This window comes from Hemitrygon akajei, chromosome 4 (genome assembly GCF_048418815.1).
Source record: "Hemitrygon akajei chromosome 4, sHemAka1.3, whole genome shotgun sequence".
Classification (NCBI taxonomy): domain Eukaryota; kingdom Metazoa; phylum Chordata; class Chondrichthyes; order Myliobatiformes; family Dasyatidae; genus Hemitrygon; species Hemitrygon akajei.
This window is the reverse complement of record NC_133127.1, coordinates 15,202,677-15,220,995: the sequence shown is the minus strand read 5'-3', so window position 1 is coordinate 15,220,995 and position 18,319 is coordinate 15,202,677. Positions and strand designations below refer to the sequence as shown.

The 18,319-nt window shown below is 43.7% G+C and overlaps 1 protein-coding gene across 1 annotated transcript in view; it reads left to right on the top strand.

Annotated features, from left to right (window-relative positions):
• Positions 1 to 18,319, top strand: part of LOC140726138 (dedicator of cytokinesis protein 2-like) — a 1,234,790-nt gene that overhangs the window by 1,199,622 nt on the left and 16,849 nt on the right. Inside the window, exons 44-48 of the mRNA XM_073042110.1 lie at positions 4,193 to 4,279; positions 7,240 to 7,416; positions 10,872 to 10,955; positions 12,678 to 12,815; positions 14,211 to 14,359. Of these exons, the coding sequence (XP_072898211.1) occupies positions 4,193 to 4,279; positions 7,240 to 7,416; positions 10,872 to 10,955; positions 12,678 to 12,815; positions 14,211 to 14,359 (635 nt within the window). The remainder of the gene's footprint in view (positions 1 to 4,192; positions 4,280 to 7,239; positions 7,417 to 10,871; positions 10,956 to 12,677; positions 12,816 to 14,210; positions 14,360 to 18,319) is intronic.

Sequence of the window (18,319 nt, the reverse complement as noted above, 5' to 3'; positions counted from 1 at the left end):
AACGTATAAAATTCTAAAGGGATTGGATAGGCTAGATGCAGGAAGATTGTTTCCGATGTTGGGGAAGTCCAGAACGAGGAGTCACAGTTTAAGGATAAAGGGGAAGCCTTTTAGGACCGAGATGAGGAAAAACTTCTTCACACAGAGAGTGGTGAATCTGTGGAATTCTCTGCCACAGGAAACAGTTGAGGCCGGTTCATTGGCTATATTTAAGAGGAAGTTAGATATGGCCCTTGTGGCTAAAGGGATCGGGGGTATGGAGAGAAAGCAGGTACAGGGTTCTGAGTTGGATGATCAGCCATGATCATACTGAATGGCGGTGCAGGCTTGAAGGGCCGAATGGCCTACTCCTGCACCTATTTCCTATGTTTCTATGTGTGTACCTAATAAAGTGGCCACCAAGTGTATAGAGGGAGATTGGGCAGGACAAGACTTTATTGCTTGGGATCTAAGAGACTGCCGTATAGAGATGTATAAAATCATAAAGGACATAGATGGAGTATGTACATAGTCTTTTTCTCAGGGACTGGGAATCAAAAACAAAACAATATTGGTTAAGGTGAGAGGGGGAAGATATAACAAGGGCTTAAGGAGTAAGTTTCTCTTGCAGAGTGTGGAGGGTAGATATATCAATAAAAATAACAAACCTTGTCAAACATAAGAACTCTTTCATAAATCCATGTTCATTTTACTAATCTCATTGGGAGAATCAAAAACTAGGAAGCAGGGACTTTGAAGAATTTACTTATTTATTTAGAGATACATCATAATAACAGGCCTTTCCAGCCCAATGAGCCTGTGCCATCTAATTATACCCATGTGACCAATTAACCCGTACGTCTTTGGGATGTGTGAGGAAACCGGAGCACCCTAGGAAACCCACACGGTCACGGGGAGAACATACGAACTCCTTATAGACAGCAAAGGGAACTGAAACAAGATGGATGCAAGAACAGAAAATAAAATGTCTTTCATCCAGGAGGATCTGTAATTTCACAGCCATGGTGATAGAGTCATAAAGCAAAATGGTACAGACATTCAGCTCAACCAGTCTATGGCCATGGTAACCACTTGCTCTGGCAGCTCGTTCCATACATTCACCACCCGCTGCATGAAAAAGTCCATTTTAAACCTTTCCCCTCTCACCCTAAATCTGTGCCCACTAGCTTTGGAGTCCCCTACACTGTGGGAAAAAGCTGTCACCTTATCGTGAGGGTCACCCCTCATTCCCCTGCACTATCAGTCCAACCTTTCCCTATTATTCTGGGTTCAGAATCTTATAGTCAATATATATCTTGAGTCATACACAGACACAGACACATGCCTATCGGCCCATCCCGTCCATCCCAACCATGGTACCCATCCACCTAGTCCCAATTCCCTGCATTCAGCCCATATTCCTCTAGGCCACACCCCTCTATGTGCCACATCTTAAATAATACTGTTGTCCCTGCTTCGACCACTTCATGTTCCACACCCTGTGTATGAAAACGTTGCACCCTCAGGAACCATTTTAAATCTGTCCTCCCACATCCTAAATCTAAGCCCTCTAGCTTTGGACTCCCCTACCCTGGGGAAAAGACTGTCACCGTCCACCTTTACTATGCCCCTCTCTCGTGGCTTTAAAGGTCTATAAGGTCACCCCCGTACTCTCCCCTATTCTAAGGAATAAAGACTTAGCCTGGTCAACCTCAGCCTGTAACTAGTCACCTAGTCCTAGTCCTGGGAGATCTTTTCTCTGATAGAGCAGAAGCCCTCATCTCAATTGAACAGTACATGGATAGATGCTTAGACCTGTGACCTTCAACATCATCAGCAAACTGCTGAAGGATGGAATTTGGCTGGTAACTCTTTATTGGCCAGCATGGGAATGACGGGATGAATGGTCCTCTCTCTGTCCTAAGTTAGGAGGTAAAAGCGTGAGCCTTCAGGGAAAGGATAATCTTGCTGGAGACAGCAGTTACTGCAATTGAACAAGCAATAACAGTAATTTTCCTACAGTGTTCACAATGAATACGTTGAAATCCATACCAGCTCTAACAGTGAGGAATGAGACAATCTACTCCTGAGGTAATAACAAATAGTTGATGTCATTTCTTCAGTCCTGAATGAGACATAGAGCATAGAACAGTACAGGAACAGACCCTTCAGCCCACAATGTCTCTGCCAATCATGATACCAATTTTTGTTGATGTCACGGCCAGTAAAGCTGAACAGCAACTTCTACTTCCTCGGGAGGCTAAAGAAATCTGGCTTCTCTTCATTGACCTTTACCAATTTTTACGGATGTACCACAGAAAGCATTCTATCCGGATGCATAAGAGCTCGGCATAGGAACTGCTCTGCACATGACCACAAAAAACTGCAGAGAGTTGTGGTCTGAGCTCAGCCTCCCTTCCATGGACCCTGTCAACTTCTGGCTGCCTCAGTAATGCAGCCAGCTTAGTCAAAGACCCAAACCACCCCGCGTGTATTGTTTGCCCCCCTCTCTTATCGGGCAGGAGATACAAAAGCCTGAAAGCAGCTATCACCAGGCCTAAGGACAGCTTCTATCCCACTGTGATCAGACTCTTGAACTTACCTCTTATACAATAAGATGGATTCTTGGCCTCACAGTCTACCTTGTTGTGATCTTGCACTTAATTGTTTACCTGGATCAGATTCATTTGATAGCTTTTACACTTTATTCTGCATCGTTATTATTTTACGTTTTTCTAGCTCCGTACCCTGTGTAGTGATCTGATCTGGATGAAAAATATGCAGACAAGCTTTTCACTGTATCTCACTACATGTGACAAAAATATGTCAATAACAAACTCCATGCAGACCACAGACAAGGTCAGGATTGTATCCCACATTCCCGTCTACTCTCCCTAGATTCCACTGCTCACCTACACTGTAGGAGCTACCTACAGTCATCAAAGAACCTACCAACCTGCACACCTTTAGGATGCTCGAGGAAACCCACTCAATCACAGGGAGAACGTGCAAACTCTACACGGACAGCGCTCGAGGTCAGGATTGAGCGTGGGTATCGAGAGCTGTGAAGTAGCCACTCTACGCACTGTGCCCCCTTGCCAGTAATTCAGGAGCCTGCAGCCATGGAAGGAGCTGGTCCATAACCATCTTCTCAAGGCAGGTGGTAATGGATGATAATCACTGTGGTAAAGTCCACAGCATAAATGTTCAAATAAAAAGGTTCAGATTAGACCATAGGACCTTTAAATATAGGAACAGAATCAGGCTGTTTGGCTCATCCGGTCTGTTCTGCCATTCTATCATGGTTGATTTCTTAGCCCCCTCAACCCCACTTTCCTGTCTTTTCCCCATAATGTTTGACACCCTGACTGATCAAGAATCTATCAACCTTCGCTTCAAATGTACCCAGTCGCTTGGCTTCCACAGCCGTCTGTGGCAATGAACTCCACAGACTCACCACCCACTGGCTGAAGAAGTTTCTCCTCATCTCCTTTCTAAAGGGACATCCTTCCATTCTGGGGCTGTGCCCTCTGATCCTAGAGTACCCCACCATTGAAAACAACCTCTCCACATTCATTCTATTTAGGCCTTCCAATATTCAGTAGGTTTCAAAGAGATACCCCCTCATTTTTTTAAACTTCAGTGAGTACTGGTCCAGAGCCATCAAACACTCCTCGTATTTAACTGTTTTATAATAAGACCATAAGACATAGGAGCAGAGGTACGCTATTCTGCCCAACATGACAGATTTATTATTCTTGTCAAACCTATTCTTCTGCCTTTGCCCCATAACCTTTGATGCCTTGACGAATCAAGAACCTATCAAGCTCTGCTTTAAATATACTCAATGACTTGACCTCCACAGCCGTTGATGGGTTTCGGCTCATATGGCAGAATGAGGAGGTGATAGATAGGAGCTATAAGGAGCTGCCATAAGTTACAGGAGGCAAGTACCTAGCTGACTATTAGGTGAGGGAAAGGAAATAGGCAACCATACAGCATACCCCTGTGGTCGTACCCCTCAATAATATGTATACTGCTTTGGATACTGTTGGGAGGACAACCTACCGGGGAGCGCTGGGATCTTCCTTCTGGATCTCCTCTAGACCTTCTCGAATGACAGCACGTCTATTCTTGTGAGTGCCAACAGCATTAGGGAAGTTGGAGCAGGAATGATTGTAGATTACTGACAATTTTCCTTTCTCCCCCGTAGTCGATGTGGATTGAAAGGACGATGTTCACCATTGCATACGAGTTGCCGGGGATCCTCCGCTGGTTCGAAGTATTGCAGGTATCCCAGGTGAGTCCGACTCTTCACAGCTGAGCTTTTGAAGTGCGGTCGCTGTTGTGATGTGAGGAAATAAAGCCACTGATAGGTACATGGCAAGGTAACGTTGTGATGATCTTTTTACTTACACATTTATTGAGATAGAGAATAGGCATTTCCAGCCCTTCGAGCTGCGATGCCCAGCAACCCCCGATTTAAACCTGGCTTCATCACAGGATAATTTACAATTAACCCTTGTGGTGTGGGATTTCAGGATTCCTGAACTTCCTGCCTGATGGTAGCTGTGAGAAGATAAGCATAGCCCGGGAAGGTGAGGGTCTTCGATGATGGGTTTTGCCTTCTTGAGGCAGTGCCTCGTGTATAGCGCTGCGCAAAATCTCAGGCCCACATATCTATATAGTGAGGATCCCTACAACTTTTGCACAGAAATGTATATTATGTCTTTCCAGTTACCAAACCACACTAATATTACTAAGCTAATACAAAGCTAAGTACTCTTATTTCTGTTTCCCAACCACCTTCCTATTTTAACCATATATAGTACCATGCAGAGTTTTAGGCACACTAGCTATATAGCTTTGCCTAGGACTTTTGCGTAGCATCGTAGATACTGCCATTGGTGGGGAGGGATGTATTGAGCAGAATCCACCATTCTCTGCAGCTTCTGAATGTTCTTGCACATTCAAATTTCTGTTCCAGACCATGATGCAGCCAGCCAGACACTTTCAGAAGTACACTTGTAGAGGTTTACACTGGTATAGATCGTAACTGGGTGATTGACAGGAAACAGCAAGTTGGAATCAATTAGTCTTTTTTTGGGTGGGAAATAGTAAGTAGTGAGGAACTTCAGGATTGGTGTTTGTGCTTCAGCCTTGCAGGACATCATTGATTTGGATAAGGAAAACAGATATAATAATTTTTGGTTTGACTATGACACAGAACTAGTTGCAGCTGTGAACAGCAAGATGCAAAGAAAACTTGAAAATGGGCAAACACTTGCGGATAATCTAAAGAAAACTTTGACAAACTTCTATAGATGCACATTGGAGACCAACCTAACTGGCTGCATGACAGCTCGGTATGGAACCAACAATGCCCATGAATGAAGGGCGGGGAGTGAGAAATTACTGGAAGTTAAAGAAATCAACGTTCATGCCTTCAGGCTGATCACAGAAAAAGAACAGTGACCATAACAATTCCCAACTCCCTCCTCCTCTGCAGAAAAAAAAACAAAGCAGCAGTACAATTCCTGCTAAGTCCCATATATAAGATTGTGTGGCCCTTCCACACATGCACCCCAGATCATTTATTCCCAAAATCATGCATTGCAGCAGTTGGTGTTGCTGTCTTATGGCTCAAGGGTTCAATCCCAACCATGAGCGTCACCTCCATGGAGTTCACCCACTCTCCTCATGACCACGTGGGCAAAAATTCTGGCATGATGATGCACTGTATAAAATCTTGGCTTGGCCACACTTGGGGTATCGGCATGCAGTTCTGGTGCAGAAGGGGTTTCCCAGGACGCTGCCGAGTACAGAGAAGTTGGACAAACTCGGATTCTTCTCTCTGGAGAGTCAGAGAAGAAGATTATAAATTTATGAGGAAAATCAGAATCCCTTTTTAGGGCAGGAAAGTTACATTCTGGGGGCTGGGGCATAGCTTAAAGATGAGAAGGGAAAGTTTAAGGGAGATCTGCAGAGTGTGTCTTCTACACAGAAGAAGGGATTTGCCTGGAATAATCTGCTGAGGTAATGGTGGAAGCAGATTTGATAGCTGCATTCAAGAGCCTTTTAGATTGGCACATGAATATACAGCGAATGGGTGGATACAGGCAATGTGCAGACAGAAGAGATTAGTTTAATTTGACATCATGCTGGGCACAAATATCGTGGGCCATAGGACCTATTCCCGTGCTGTACTGTTCTGCAGTTTTTCCTCTGACCCTCTTTGACGACCGATTAAAATGTGTTATTTTATGAATCAGGATTTCATTGTTCAGTCAGGTGAAGAGTCAGATCAGGTTATTGTCATTTACACCAGAATGCAATGAACTTCCATGCTTGAGTGAAACTCACCAAGTAATCCTTAGAAATAAATGTAACGGTAAGTACGACTAGTGCAGAACGACAGAATCTGCAAAGATCACCACACAAAGTGAAGTTGCTATTAGTGCACAACAGCAGAAACCTAATAATTACAGGAGCCTGCGGCAGTTTAACTCAATCTGATTACTTACACAGGCACGATCAAATGGCAAATGTCATTCACCAGAATCTTGCTTTAAAATACAAACTCATAAAAGAAACTATACTTTACTATAAATACAGGTCTGATTCTGTTTTAGAGTCAAAGTCCCACAAATTATATTATGACATCCATTATCACAGATAGTGCATCCATAATAACCGTACCGATATAATACTACAGGATAAACAAGCAAGATCAACTTACAATATCGCCATTCCAAACACACATAACTTACAGAAATAAGTATCTGAAAAACTCCAGAAATATGTGGAAGTAAAAAAGGAAATTAAAAGACTTTGGAACATTAACAGGGAAGGTCCCGATAGTAATATCTACAACTGGTCTCATCCCAAAGGCACTACACAATAGCATTAAACAATTAGACCTACACAGCAATATCTACGTAAATCTCCAGAAAGCCACAATACTAAACACCACTAGAATAGTTCAAAAGTTCCCAGCCATTGAAAAATGAGTGTCCTTGGCTATGCCCATACCTCATGTTTTAGCAGCTTCAGTGAAGAAAAAAAATATAGCAATTAGTAATAAATAAACAAATAGGGAAATAAATTCTGCTGAACATAAGTTGTAGAGTTTTTGAGGACATAGTTTGTAGAATCAGTTCAGTGTTGAGATGAATGAAGTTATCTATGTTGACTTTGACTCTCTGGAAATTTGATCCTTGCTTTCTGTACGAATTTATTGGTGGCTTTTGTGTTCCGCAGACCTGTATAAGTCCATTGGAAAATGCCATCGAAACAATGCAGACCAGCAATGAAAAGATTCTCACTCTGATCACCCAGCACCACAATGATCCGAACCTTTCCATCAACCCTCTGTCAATGCTTCTCAATGGCATCGTGGACCCTGCCGTGATGGGGGGCTTTGCTAAGTACGAAAAGGTGAGCTCATCGGTAACTCAACACAAGAAGGAAAGGAAGGTTTGTGTCTCCCACTCACTGTCCATGTCCCCAGGTACACTATGGTCTTGAGGTGTGGCTGTTACTGTGAGGTAGGAATTACAGTATGCCCATCTGCCACAGTGTGGCAGGGGAAAGATTTTCTTTATACATTGAGTGATGACTTCATTTGGTACCTCCTGTACCTAATAAAGTGGCCATGGAGTGTATGTTCGAGGTTTTCTGCTGCTGTAGCCGATCTACACATTGTATGTTCAGAGATGCTCTTCTGCACACTGCTGTTGTAATTTGAGTTACTGTTGCCCTGCTTGAAACAGTCTGACTGTTCTCCTCTGAACTCTCTCATTAATGAGGTGTTTTCACCCACAGAACTGCCACTTTCTAAGTGTTTTGTTTTGCACCATTCTCTGTAAACTATAGTGGTAGTTGTGCATGAAAACCCAGGGTTTCAGCAGTTTCTGAGATACTCAAACCACCCTGTCTGGCACCAACAATCATTCCACAGTCAAAGTCACTTAGATCATATTTTTTCTCCATTCTGATGTTTGGTCTGAACAACAACTGAACCTCTGGACCATGTCTGCATGCACTTATGCCTTGAGTTGCTGCCAAGTGATTGGCTGATTAGGTATTTTCATTAACGAGCAGTTGTATGGGTGTGCTTAATAAATTAGCCACTGGGTGTCTACAGGAGGTTCATCTGTATAAAAGCCCAAAATCACACTCTACCAGGCTCAAGGCCAGCTTCTACCCCACTGTTATAAAACTATTAAACAGACTCCTCATAAAATAAGATGGACTCTTGACTTCATAGCCTTCCTCATTGTGATTTTGCTCTTCGTTGTTAACCTGCATGAAATTTCTCTGTAGCTGTTACACTTTATTCTTCATTCTGTTAATGTTTTACCTTGTACTACTTCAATGAGTCCATAAGATGATCAGGTATAGAAGCAGAATTAATTGATTTGGCCTATCGAGTCTGCTCTGCCATTTAACCATTTCCCTCTCAGCCCCAATTTCCTGGCTTCTCCCCGTAACCCTTCATACACTGTCTACACAAGTACCTAGCAGACTCTGCCTTAAATACACTCAATAACTTGGCCTCCACAGCCGTCGGTGGCAGTGAATTCCATAGATTCACCACTGTCTGGCTAAAGAAATTCTTCCTCATCTCCAGTCTAAATGGACACCTCTCTATTCTGAGGCTGTGCCCTCTGGTCTTAGACTGCCCCACCACAGGAAACAACCTCTCCGCATTTGCTCTGTTGAGGCCTTTCAATATTTGATAGGTTTCCGTGATATCCTCACCTCATTCTTCTGAATTCCAGGGAATACAGGTCCAGAGCCATCAATTGATCCTCTTGTGATAAGCCTTTCAATCCCGGATTCATTTTTTTAAACTTCTTTGAACCCTCTCCAATGTCAGCACATCCTTTCTTAGATAAGGGGTCCAAAACTGCTCACAATACTCCAAGTGAAGCCTTACCAGTCCCTTATAAAGCCACAACATTAAGTCCTTGCTTTTATATTCTAGTTCTCTCGAAATGAATGCTAACATTGCATTTGCTTTCCACACCACCAACTCAACCTGCAAATTAACCTTTATGAAATCCTACACGAGAACTCCCAAGTCCCTCTTCACCTCGACACACTGTGTAATGATTTGATCTGTACGATCAGTATGCAAGACAAGCTTTTCACTGTATCTCAGTGCATGTGACATTAATAAACCAATTCCAATACGTATACCAAGATGAAGTGAGGAACTTTTGATTTGCATGCCATCTTGACAGATCATTCCATACACTGAGATACTATAAAGGAACAAGTACAGAGAAACACACACAGAATGCTGGAGGAACTCAGCAGCATATTTGGAAATGAATCAACAGTCAATGTTTTCGGGCAAGACCTTCCTTCAGGACCGGAATATAAGAGAGAAGTCAGAATAAGAAGGTTGGGGGGGGGGGGGGGGAGGGAAAGGAGTACAAGCTAGCAGTGATAAATGAGATCAGGTGAGGAGGAAGTTGGGGGTGAGGGAGAGATGGGGTTGAAGTGAGAAGCTGGGTGGTGATAGGTGGGAAAGGTAAAGGACTGAAGAAGTAGGAATATGATGGGAAAGCGGAGTGAACTATGGAAGAAAGAAGAGGAGGGAGGGCACAAAAGGTAGGTTATAGGGAGGTAAAGAGAAGTGGTAAGAGGTTACCCAGATTGAGGCATGGGAGAAGAGAGAAGGGGAGGGGAAAGAAAATACCAGGAGTTAGAGAAGTCAATGTGCATGTCATCAGGTTGGAAACTATCTGGGCAGAAAATAAGGTGTTGCTCCTCCAACTTGAGTGTGGCCTCGCTGTGGCAGTAGTGGAGGTCATGGACCAACATTTTGGAATGGGAATGGGGAAGCAGAATTAAAATGGGTGGTCACTGAGAAATCTTGCCTGTAGTGGTGGAACAGAGTGCTACAGCAATAGAGAAAGTGCAGTGCAGGTTGTTAAGTGAAGTACAGGGGCAGAGACGGTGAGGCAACGCTTCACCTGCGAATCTGGTGGGGTCATCTATTGTATCTAGTGCTCCCGATATGGCTTCCACTACATTGGTGAAACCTGATGTAAATTGGGGGACCACCTTGTCGGTCACTTCCACTCCACCTGCCAAAAGTGAACCCAATACTTTAATTCTGATTCCCATTCTGACGTGTCAGTCCATGGCACCCACTTATGCCACAATGAAACCAATCTCAGGTTGGAGGAGCAACACCTCATCTTTTATCTAGGTAGCCTCCAGCCTGATGGCATAAATATTGATTTCTTCCTACAATAATTTTTTCCCTCCCCTCCCCTCTTCTATACCCCACTCTGGCCTCTTACCTCTTCTCACCTGCCTATCACCTCCCTCTGGTGGCCCTCCTCCTTCCCTTTCTCCTCTGGTCCACTCTTCTCTCCTATCACATTCCTTCCTCTCCAGCCCTTTACTTTTCCTACCCACGTGGTTTCACCTTTCTCTTTCCCCTCCTCCCACCTTTTTATTCTGGCATCTTCCCCCTTCATTTCCAGACCTGAAGAAGGGTCTCAGCCCAAAACATTGATCTGCTGAGCTCCTCCAGCTTTTTGTGTATATTGCTTAAGATTTTCAGCGTCTGCAGAATTTCTTGTGTTTAAGATGATGATGCTTAAGAGTTCATCGTTTAGCATGAGAAGTCCATTCAAGAGTCTGGTGGTAATGGGATAGAAACTATCATGGTATGTGCTCTAAAAAGATTTTTCATTTTCTTCCCAGTGGGAGAGAGGAGAAAAGAGACTGACTGAAGGTCTCACCTCATCTTCTGCCCAATGGGAGAGAGGAGAATAGAATGTATCAGCATAGCATTCCGATGGAATTCAAAAGGGTGACAAAGAGTTGAGTAGGGTTTTCATCTGACGCTGGGTCATTTTACCCCTTAGGCGTTCTTCACTGAAGGATATATGAGCAGCCATCCTGAAGACATGGATAATATTACAAAGCTAAAGGATCTCATTGCCTGGCAGGTAAGCAGAACACAAATGCTTATAATAACTGAAGATTAAAGATGTCATTTCCAGTACATAAGTGTAAAGGAGAACAAAATAATTTTTACTCTGGATCACAATAATTTAAAAAAATGAGATAGTTTTTCTACATAGATCTATTCTAAGTCCATAAACCCATAAACTGACGCTCCACCATTTGCTCATGGATTGTTTATTTTCCCTCTCAACCCCATTCTCCTGCCTTCTCCCCATAACCTTCAACACCCTTGAGAATCAAGAACCTATCAAATTCCACTTTAAATATGCCCAATGACTAGGCATCCTTCCTTACCAAAATCTATCAGTAGTGTCTTCCGTTCCATCATCTCTCAGGTTTTAGTGCAGGTGGTTTCAGACCGAGAGAATCTCCAAGAGGAAATAAGACGATTACGCACGATGTTCCTACAGAATGGCTACAAGATAAAGGAAATCAGTTGAGCCCTTAAGGGGGCTGACAGAAAAACCAGGAAACCTAACAACGAGGAGGAACCCGTCACTACTGCCTGCTTTCCATATATTTCCATGGTTTTGGAAGGATCACCAGGATCCTGAAGAAATACTGGATTAATACCATCCACAAACCTATAAGGAAGTTAAAATGACTTCTTATCTGGTTTGGGTCAAAGATGACTGAGGACTCAGTGACTCAGACTGGCGTGAATGCAGAGCAGTGTATGTTGGCCAGATGGGGCGCGCGGTGCAAACCCATATCAAGGAACACAGGAAGTGCGTCCGTTTGGGTTACCCGGAGAAATCGGCGGTAACAGAACACTGGATTCACAATGGCCATAGGACTGATTTGACGGCACAAAACTACTGTACCGCGCCAGTGGCTTTTGGGACCGCCTGGTGAAGGAATCCATTGAAATAAAACTAGGGGAAAGAATTTTAACAAAGTTAAAGGTCTTGCTCTAGGTAAGAACTGGAATTTGATTGTAAACAAGGTGGTACAGTGAAAACCTGATTGGATGAAGACTAACCAATCAGAAGAAATGGATGACTGAGTGTATAAATACCACTGGACTAGACGTGCCCAGGCATCATCTCAGATGAAGATGGCAGAGTCTGTCATCAAAATGACATTTAAAATTGTTACCTATACCTGGCTGGAAGCCCGAGAAGAGTTTATTTGTCAGATACTCTGGGAAAGCACTAAATCTGTTCACTCTGAACCTTCTCGATCAAACTGTTCATCATTTTAGACACTACAACTTGGATTTTGCCCTTCAGACCACACAGCACTCTGACTTGGAACTATATTAACATTCTTTCACTGCCATTGGGACAAAATTCTGGAACTGCCTACCTAACAGACTGTGGGTCTATCTACCCCTCAAGATCTACAGCTGTTGTAGACTGCTCAGCTTCTTAAAGGTAACTGATGATGGTTCAGCCAGTGAAGCCATTTCCGTTGAATGAGTAAAAATGTCTGTTAGGTCAGTCCTCAAATGCATGTCTTCAAGGACTTTTCCAAATTGGCTAAGTTGGCAAACCTGTTGTCCCATATGAGTCTTCATTCAAAGCCGAGGGTGGATCATTGCTAGGACTCTTGCTTCTGAGCCAGATAATAACTCCAGATGCACCTCTCCCTCATCCCACCTGCCTGCTGAGACCCCTTGCTGGTTCGAGTCCCCACTATCGCCCTGCCTCCCTTGTGTTCTGCTAACAGATCTCATCATTCTTCATTCTCTCCCCCTGAAGATCCCATTGCTGACAGAGGGGATCAGGATCCACAAAAAGAAGGTCACGGAAGCCCTGAAGCCATTCCACGATCGAATGGAGGAGTGTTTCGCTCAGCTGAAGACCAAAGTGGAGAGTCAATATGGAGTGCGGGATCTGGTGAGTCTAACCGGGCAGGGGTGTGAGTCATGGCTGAGAGATTAAGGGGCAAGGGGTAAAGTTCACTGGTGTTGTGAGGTCATTGGTGTTATAGAGTTGTACAGCATGGAACCAGGCCCTTGCGCCCAACTGGTCCATCCTGACCACGATACCCACCCTAGGTAGTCCCATTTAATGGTGTTTGATCCCTGGTCTTCAAAACCTTTTCAATCCATGTATCTATCCAACTGTGACAATAGTAGTGCAGCGATTAGTGCAACACTATTATAGCTCGGGGTATCAGAGTTCAGAGTTCAGTTCTGACGTTGCCTACTTTATCAAGCACTTCCAAGTACCTGAAATAATAGACTGCAACCACAGAAGTCTTGATAACTGGCCTATAATTTCCTTTTCTTCTGCCTCCTTCCCTTCTTAAACAATTTGTTCATTCCTCCCCAAAATGTGTGGGTTTCCTCCGGGTGCTCCAGTTTCCTCCCACATTTCAATGATATACTGCTTCGTAGGTCATTGTAAATTATCATTGGGATGGTTAGCACAAGTTCTTCAGGAAGTGAATGAGCATGTAGACCAGGCCAATCGGAAGAGATGGTTGGGTTCCTGTGAGAAATAACTGGGGAAGAATACTCCAAGGTGCAGTTTCCTTGTAGCGAAACAAGGAAATGGGTTTGATGTAAAGTGGTCTGCCCATTCGCTCCAACACATGACTCTGTTTTGCACCCAGATTTAATATTGAAGTCACTGCTGTGGCCGGGTAAGTGACTCAACCTCAAATGTGGCATAGTTATATAGGTTACAGGAAGCATAGTACTTTTCCGCAGGCCATTCAGCCTACGTGGCTTGTTCCTGTTCATGCTTCAGATGTTCCTCCAGAAAAAGTCATCTTTTATCCATCACTTCCTGTATCTCCTGGACACCTCCCTTAATGACACCTAAACATCAGGTCTTAACCGATGTCATGTCTTATGAGGGCATAACTTTGCCTGCTCGTTCAGCCATGACAATGGTAGCGTAGCGATTCGTGCAACCCTATTACAGCTTGGGGCACACATACAATGCTCCTTCACCTGAAGTCCCGATGAAGGGTGTTGGTCTGAAATGTCAATGTTTATTCATTTCCATAGATATTACCTGACTTGCTGAGCTTCTCCAGCTCCTCCAGATCTTTCCACACTGCCTATGCAGCTTCCTAGACTATTTTACTCTTGTTTAGGACTTTTGTAAAAGATTCAGAACTCACCCTGGATTCAGATTGAACAAGGAGAAGAAATCAGGCCTGATTTATTTTTGCCTCTCCATAATCTCTAACAAGGGACTCATATAAAGAAGAAAATGTTTTGCCATCTTGAGCCTGAGTTCCTGCAAATAATGACCTTTGTGTCCGATGATCTTTTCCAGTCATTTTCCGAAGAGAGGCGAGGAGGGAGCGGAGTCGGGAGCAGACCTCGTTCGATGATCCGATCCTATCGACCTCTGTCAGTTATCTCCTCGGGTTCCTCGAGTTCCATGAGCTTCGAGAAGGAATCGCCCAAGGCAGTTGGGGATGGGTACGTAAAGAGAGAACTGATGTACTTCAAGTCTTCAAAAAATCCATAAGACCATAAGACATCAGGTCTGCTCTGCCATTCCATCATGGCTGGTTTATGATCCCTTTTAACTTTAATCCCCTGTATTCTCCTCATAAACTTTAACGCCCTCAATAATCAAGAACCTCCCAATCTCTGCTTTAAATATACCCAATGATTTGGCCTCCACAGCTGTCACTGGCAATGAATTCCAGTTTCACAAACCCCTGGCTAAAGAAATTCTTCCTTAATTCTTTTCTAAAGGGACATCTTACTATTCTGAGGCTATGCCTAGACTCCCCTACGACAGTGAAACACCCTGAAGCAGGAAGAAAGCCCGGAGAATGCAGCTGTGCTGTTTGTATCACTGTTAGTGTCCTATGTCCTCTTCTAAAAATACCAACAACATGATGAAAGCATGGATAGTGTAGAGATTAGGAAACTTTTCCTCTCAATAGAAGTACCAATAACTGTGAGATTGCTGCCTTCTTAACCTTCTTCTAAGAGAAGTTTAGAGGGGAACTGAGGAAGATTTTTTTTCACCCTGGGGGTGATTAGAAGCAGGCTGAGGGCTGACCTTATCATGGCTTATAAAACCATGAGTGGGATGGGTAAGATAAAAGGTCATACTTTTCCCCAGTGTATGGGGGTCGAAAACTAAAGGATGTAGGTTTAAAGGGAGGGGGTGGATGAAAGGAATCTGAGGGACTAGTTTCAGAGGGATGATGGTGGAATTTTAACATCAAAGGATATAATTTGTATCAAAAGGACAGGCAAGAAGGAATAGGCGGTGGTGTGGCTCTGTTGGTAAGAGATGAAATTACATCTTTAGAATGAGACGACATAGGATCAAAGAATGTCAAATCTTTGAGTGTGGAGTTAACAAACCACATGGGGATTATATATAGGCCTTCAAATAGCAACCAAGATGTCGGGTTGAAATTGCAAAGGGAGCTGGAGAAGGCATGTAATAAGGGTAATGATACAACTCTAATGGGAGACTTCAATATGTAAAGCGATTGGGAAAATCAGGTTGGTATCAGATCTCAAGAGAAAGAATTTATTGAATGCTTACGAGATGGCTTTTTAGAGCAGCTTGTGCTTGAGCTTACTCGGGGAAAGATTATCTTAGATTAGGTGTATGTAATAACCTAGATCTTATAAGGGGGCTTAATGTAAAGGAGCATGGACATGTTCAGCACAGCCTTGTGGGCCGAAGGGTCTGTATTGTGCTGTAGGTTTTCTGTGTTTGTATCTTTCTATGAACCCTTATGAATCCTTAGTGATCATAATATGATTGAATTAATACTGCAATTTGAGAGGGAGAAGCATAGCTCACATGTATCGGAATGAAATAAAGGGAATTACAGAGTCATGAGAGAGGAGCTTGCCCAGATGGATTGGAGGAGGATACTGGTGTGGATGATGGCAGAGCAGAGATGGCTGAAGTTTTTGGGAATAGTTTACAAGGCGCAAGATAGGTATGTCCCACAGAAGAAGTTCTCAAATGGCAGGGGTAGGCAACTGTGGCTGACAAGGTAAGTTAAGGACTGCGTAAAACCCAAGGAGAGGACATATAAAGTAGCAAAAGTGAGTAGGAAGTTGGATGATTGGGAAGCTTTTAAAATCCAACAAAATTTAAGAGACTCTTAGATAGTACATGGTGTTTAGAAAAATAGAGGGCTATGCAATAGGGAAATTCTCGGCAGTTTCTAGAATAGGTTACATGGTCGGCACAACATTGTGGGCCGAAGGGCCTGTAATGTGCTATAGATTTTAATGTTCTATGTTCTAAACGGCAGCTAAAATGTGATAAGAAGGGAAAAGATGAAATATAAGGGCAAAATAGCCATTAATATAAAACAGGATACAAAAGCATTTTTTACAGTTATATAAAGAGGAAAAGGTAAGTGAGAGTTGATATTGGAAAATGATGCTGATGAGGTAGTATTGGGGGATAAAGAACTGGCAGATTAATTTAATGGGTACTTTGCATCATCTTCACTGTGGAAGACACTAACAGTGTGCCATTGGTCCATGAGTGTCAGGGAGCAGGAGTGAGTGCCATTGCTATTACAAAAGAAAAAGTGCTAGGCAGACTCAAAGGTCTTAAGGTGGTTAAGTCATCTGGGCCAGATGGACTACATCCCAGAGTCCTGAGAGAGGCTGCAGAAGAGATAACGGATGCATTGGTCATGATGCTTCAAGAATCACTTAATTCTGGCGTGGACCGGGAAAGAATGGAAGATTGCAAATGGCACTCCACTGCTTAAGAAAGGAGGAAGACAAAAGAAAGGGAATTATGAGCCAGTTAACCTGACCTCACTGCTTGGGAGGTGTTGGAGTCTATTATCAAGGATGAGGCTTTCAGGTACTTGGAAACTAATGATAAAGTAAGTCAAAGTCAGCATGGTTTCTGTGAAGGGAAATCTTGCCTGACAAATCTGTTAGAGTTCTTTGAGGAAGTATCAAGCAGGGTGGATAAAGGAGAGGCACTGGATGTCATTTACTTGGTTTTTCAGAAGGCATTTGATAAGGTGCCACACATGAGACTGCTTTGTAAGATATAATCCTATGGCGCTACAGGAAAGATACTAGTATGGATAGAGAAATGGCTGATAGACAGGGGCTGGTTGGCTGCCAGTGACTAGTGGTGTTGTTCAGGGGTCAGTATTGGGACCGCTACTTCAGTAGTTCAATAGGTACGTTTAATGTCAGAGAAATGTATACAATATACATCCTGAAATTCTTTTTCTACTCAGACATCCACAAAAACAGAGGAGTGCCCCAAAGAATGAATGACAGTTAAAACGTTCGAGCCCCAGCTCCCCCCTGCCCCCAAGCTGCAGCAGGGCAACGACCCCCCCCCCCCCCATCCCCACTGGCAAAAAGCATCAGCACCCTCCACCGAGCACTCAGGCGTGCAGCAAAGCATCATTAAAGACACAGACTTGCAGTGCCCTAAAGACTACTCGTTCACCTGATAATTTGACGTATCACAGGCTCTCTCTCTCTCCCTAATAAGGGAAAACGAGGTGTCCCTGTTTCACAGTGAGAGGGGAGACATAGCAAACAACTCGCTGATTTACAATGCGTTGTTTTTTCCGAGCTCTGCGCCCAGAGAGTCGGCACCAAAAGGGCGCAGCTGTCCAGGCACACAACCCCCGGCAGCTAACCTGCTGCTCCCGATGTTCTGTGTTCTCCCGTGATGCTTCAGTCAGGGGCACCGGCCTACAGGCAGCACGTCCCCAGAGCCCCAAAATACTGGAGCCCTGAAGACAAGCTCGCCTTCCAGACCGCATCCTTGGGATATCAAAAGGCGGCTAATCGTGAGGCCCTCATAGCGGGTCCCATTCCACACTTTTCACATTGTTTGTCAGTGATTTGGATAATGGAATTGATGGCTTTATGGCAAAGTTTGCAGATGGTACGAAGGTGGGCGGAGGGATAGGTAGTGCTGAGGATCGTAGCAGGACTTAGACAAGTTGAAAGAATGGGCAAAAAAGTGGCAGATGGAATACAATGTTGGGAAATGTATGATAATGCATTTTGGGAAAAGAACAATAGTGCGGACTGTTATCTAAGTGGGGAGAAAATTCAAACATCAGAGCTGCAGAGGGACTTATTCCCTGAAGGTTAATTTACAGGTTAAGTAAGGCAAATGCAGAGTTGGCATTTTTTCCAAGGGGAATAGAATATAACAGCAAGGAGATAATGCTGAGGCTTTATAAGACACTAGCCAGGCCACACTTGGAGTATTGTTGACAGTTTTGGGCCCTATATCTCAGAAAGGATGTGTTGTCATTTGAGAGAGTCCAGAGGATGTTCATGAGGATGAATCTGGGAACAAAGGGGTTAACATACGAGGAGTGTTTGGCAGCTTTAGGCCTATACTCAGTTAAAATTGAGGGGCAATCTTTTAGAACAGAGTTAAGGAGGAAT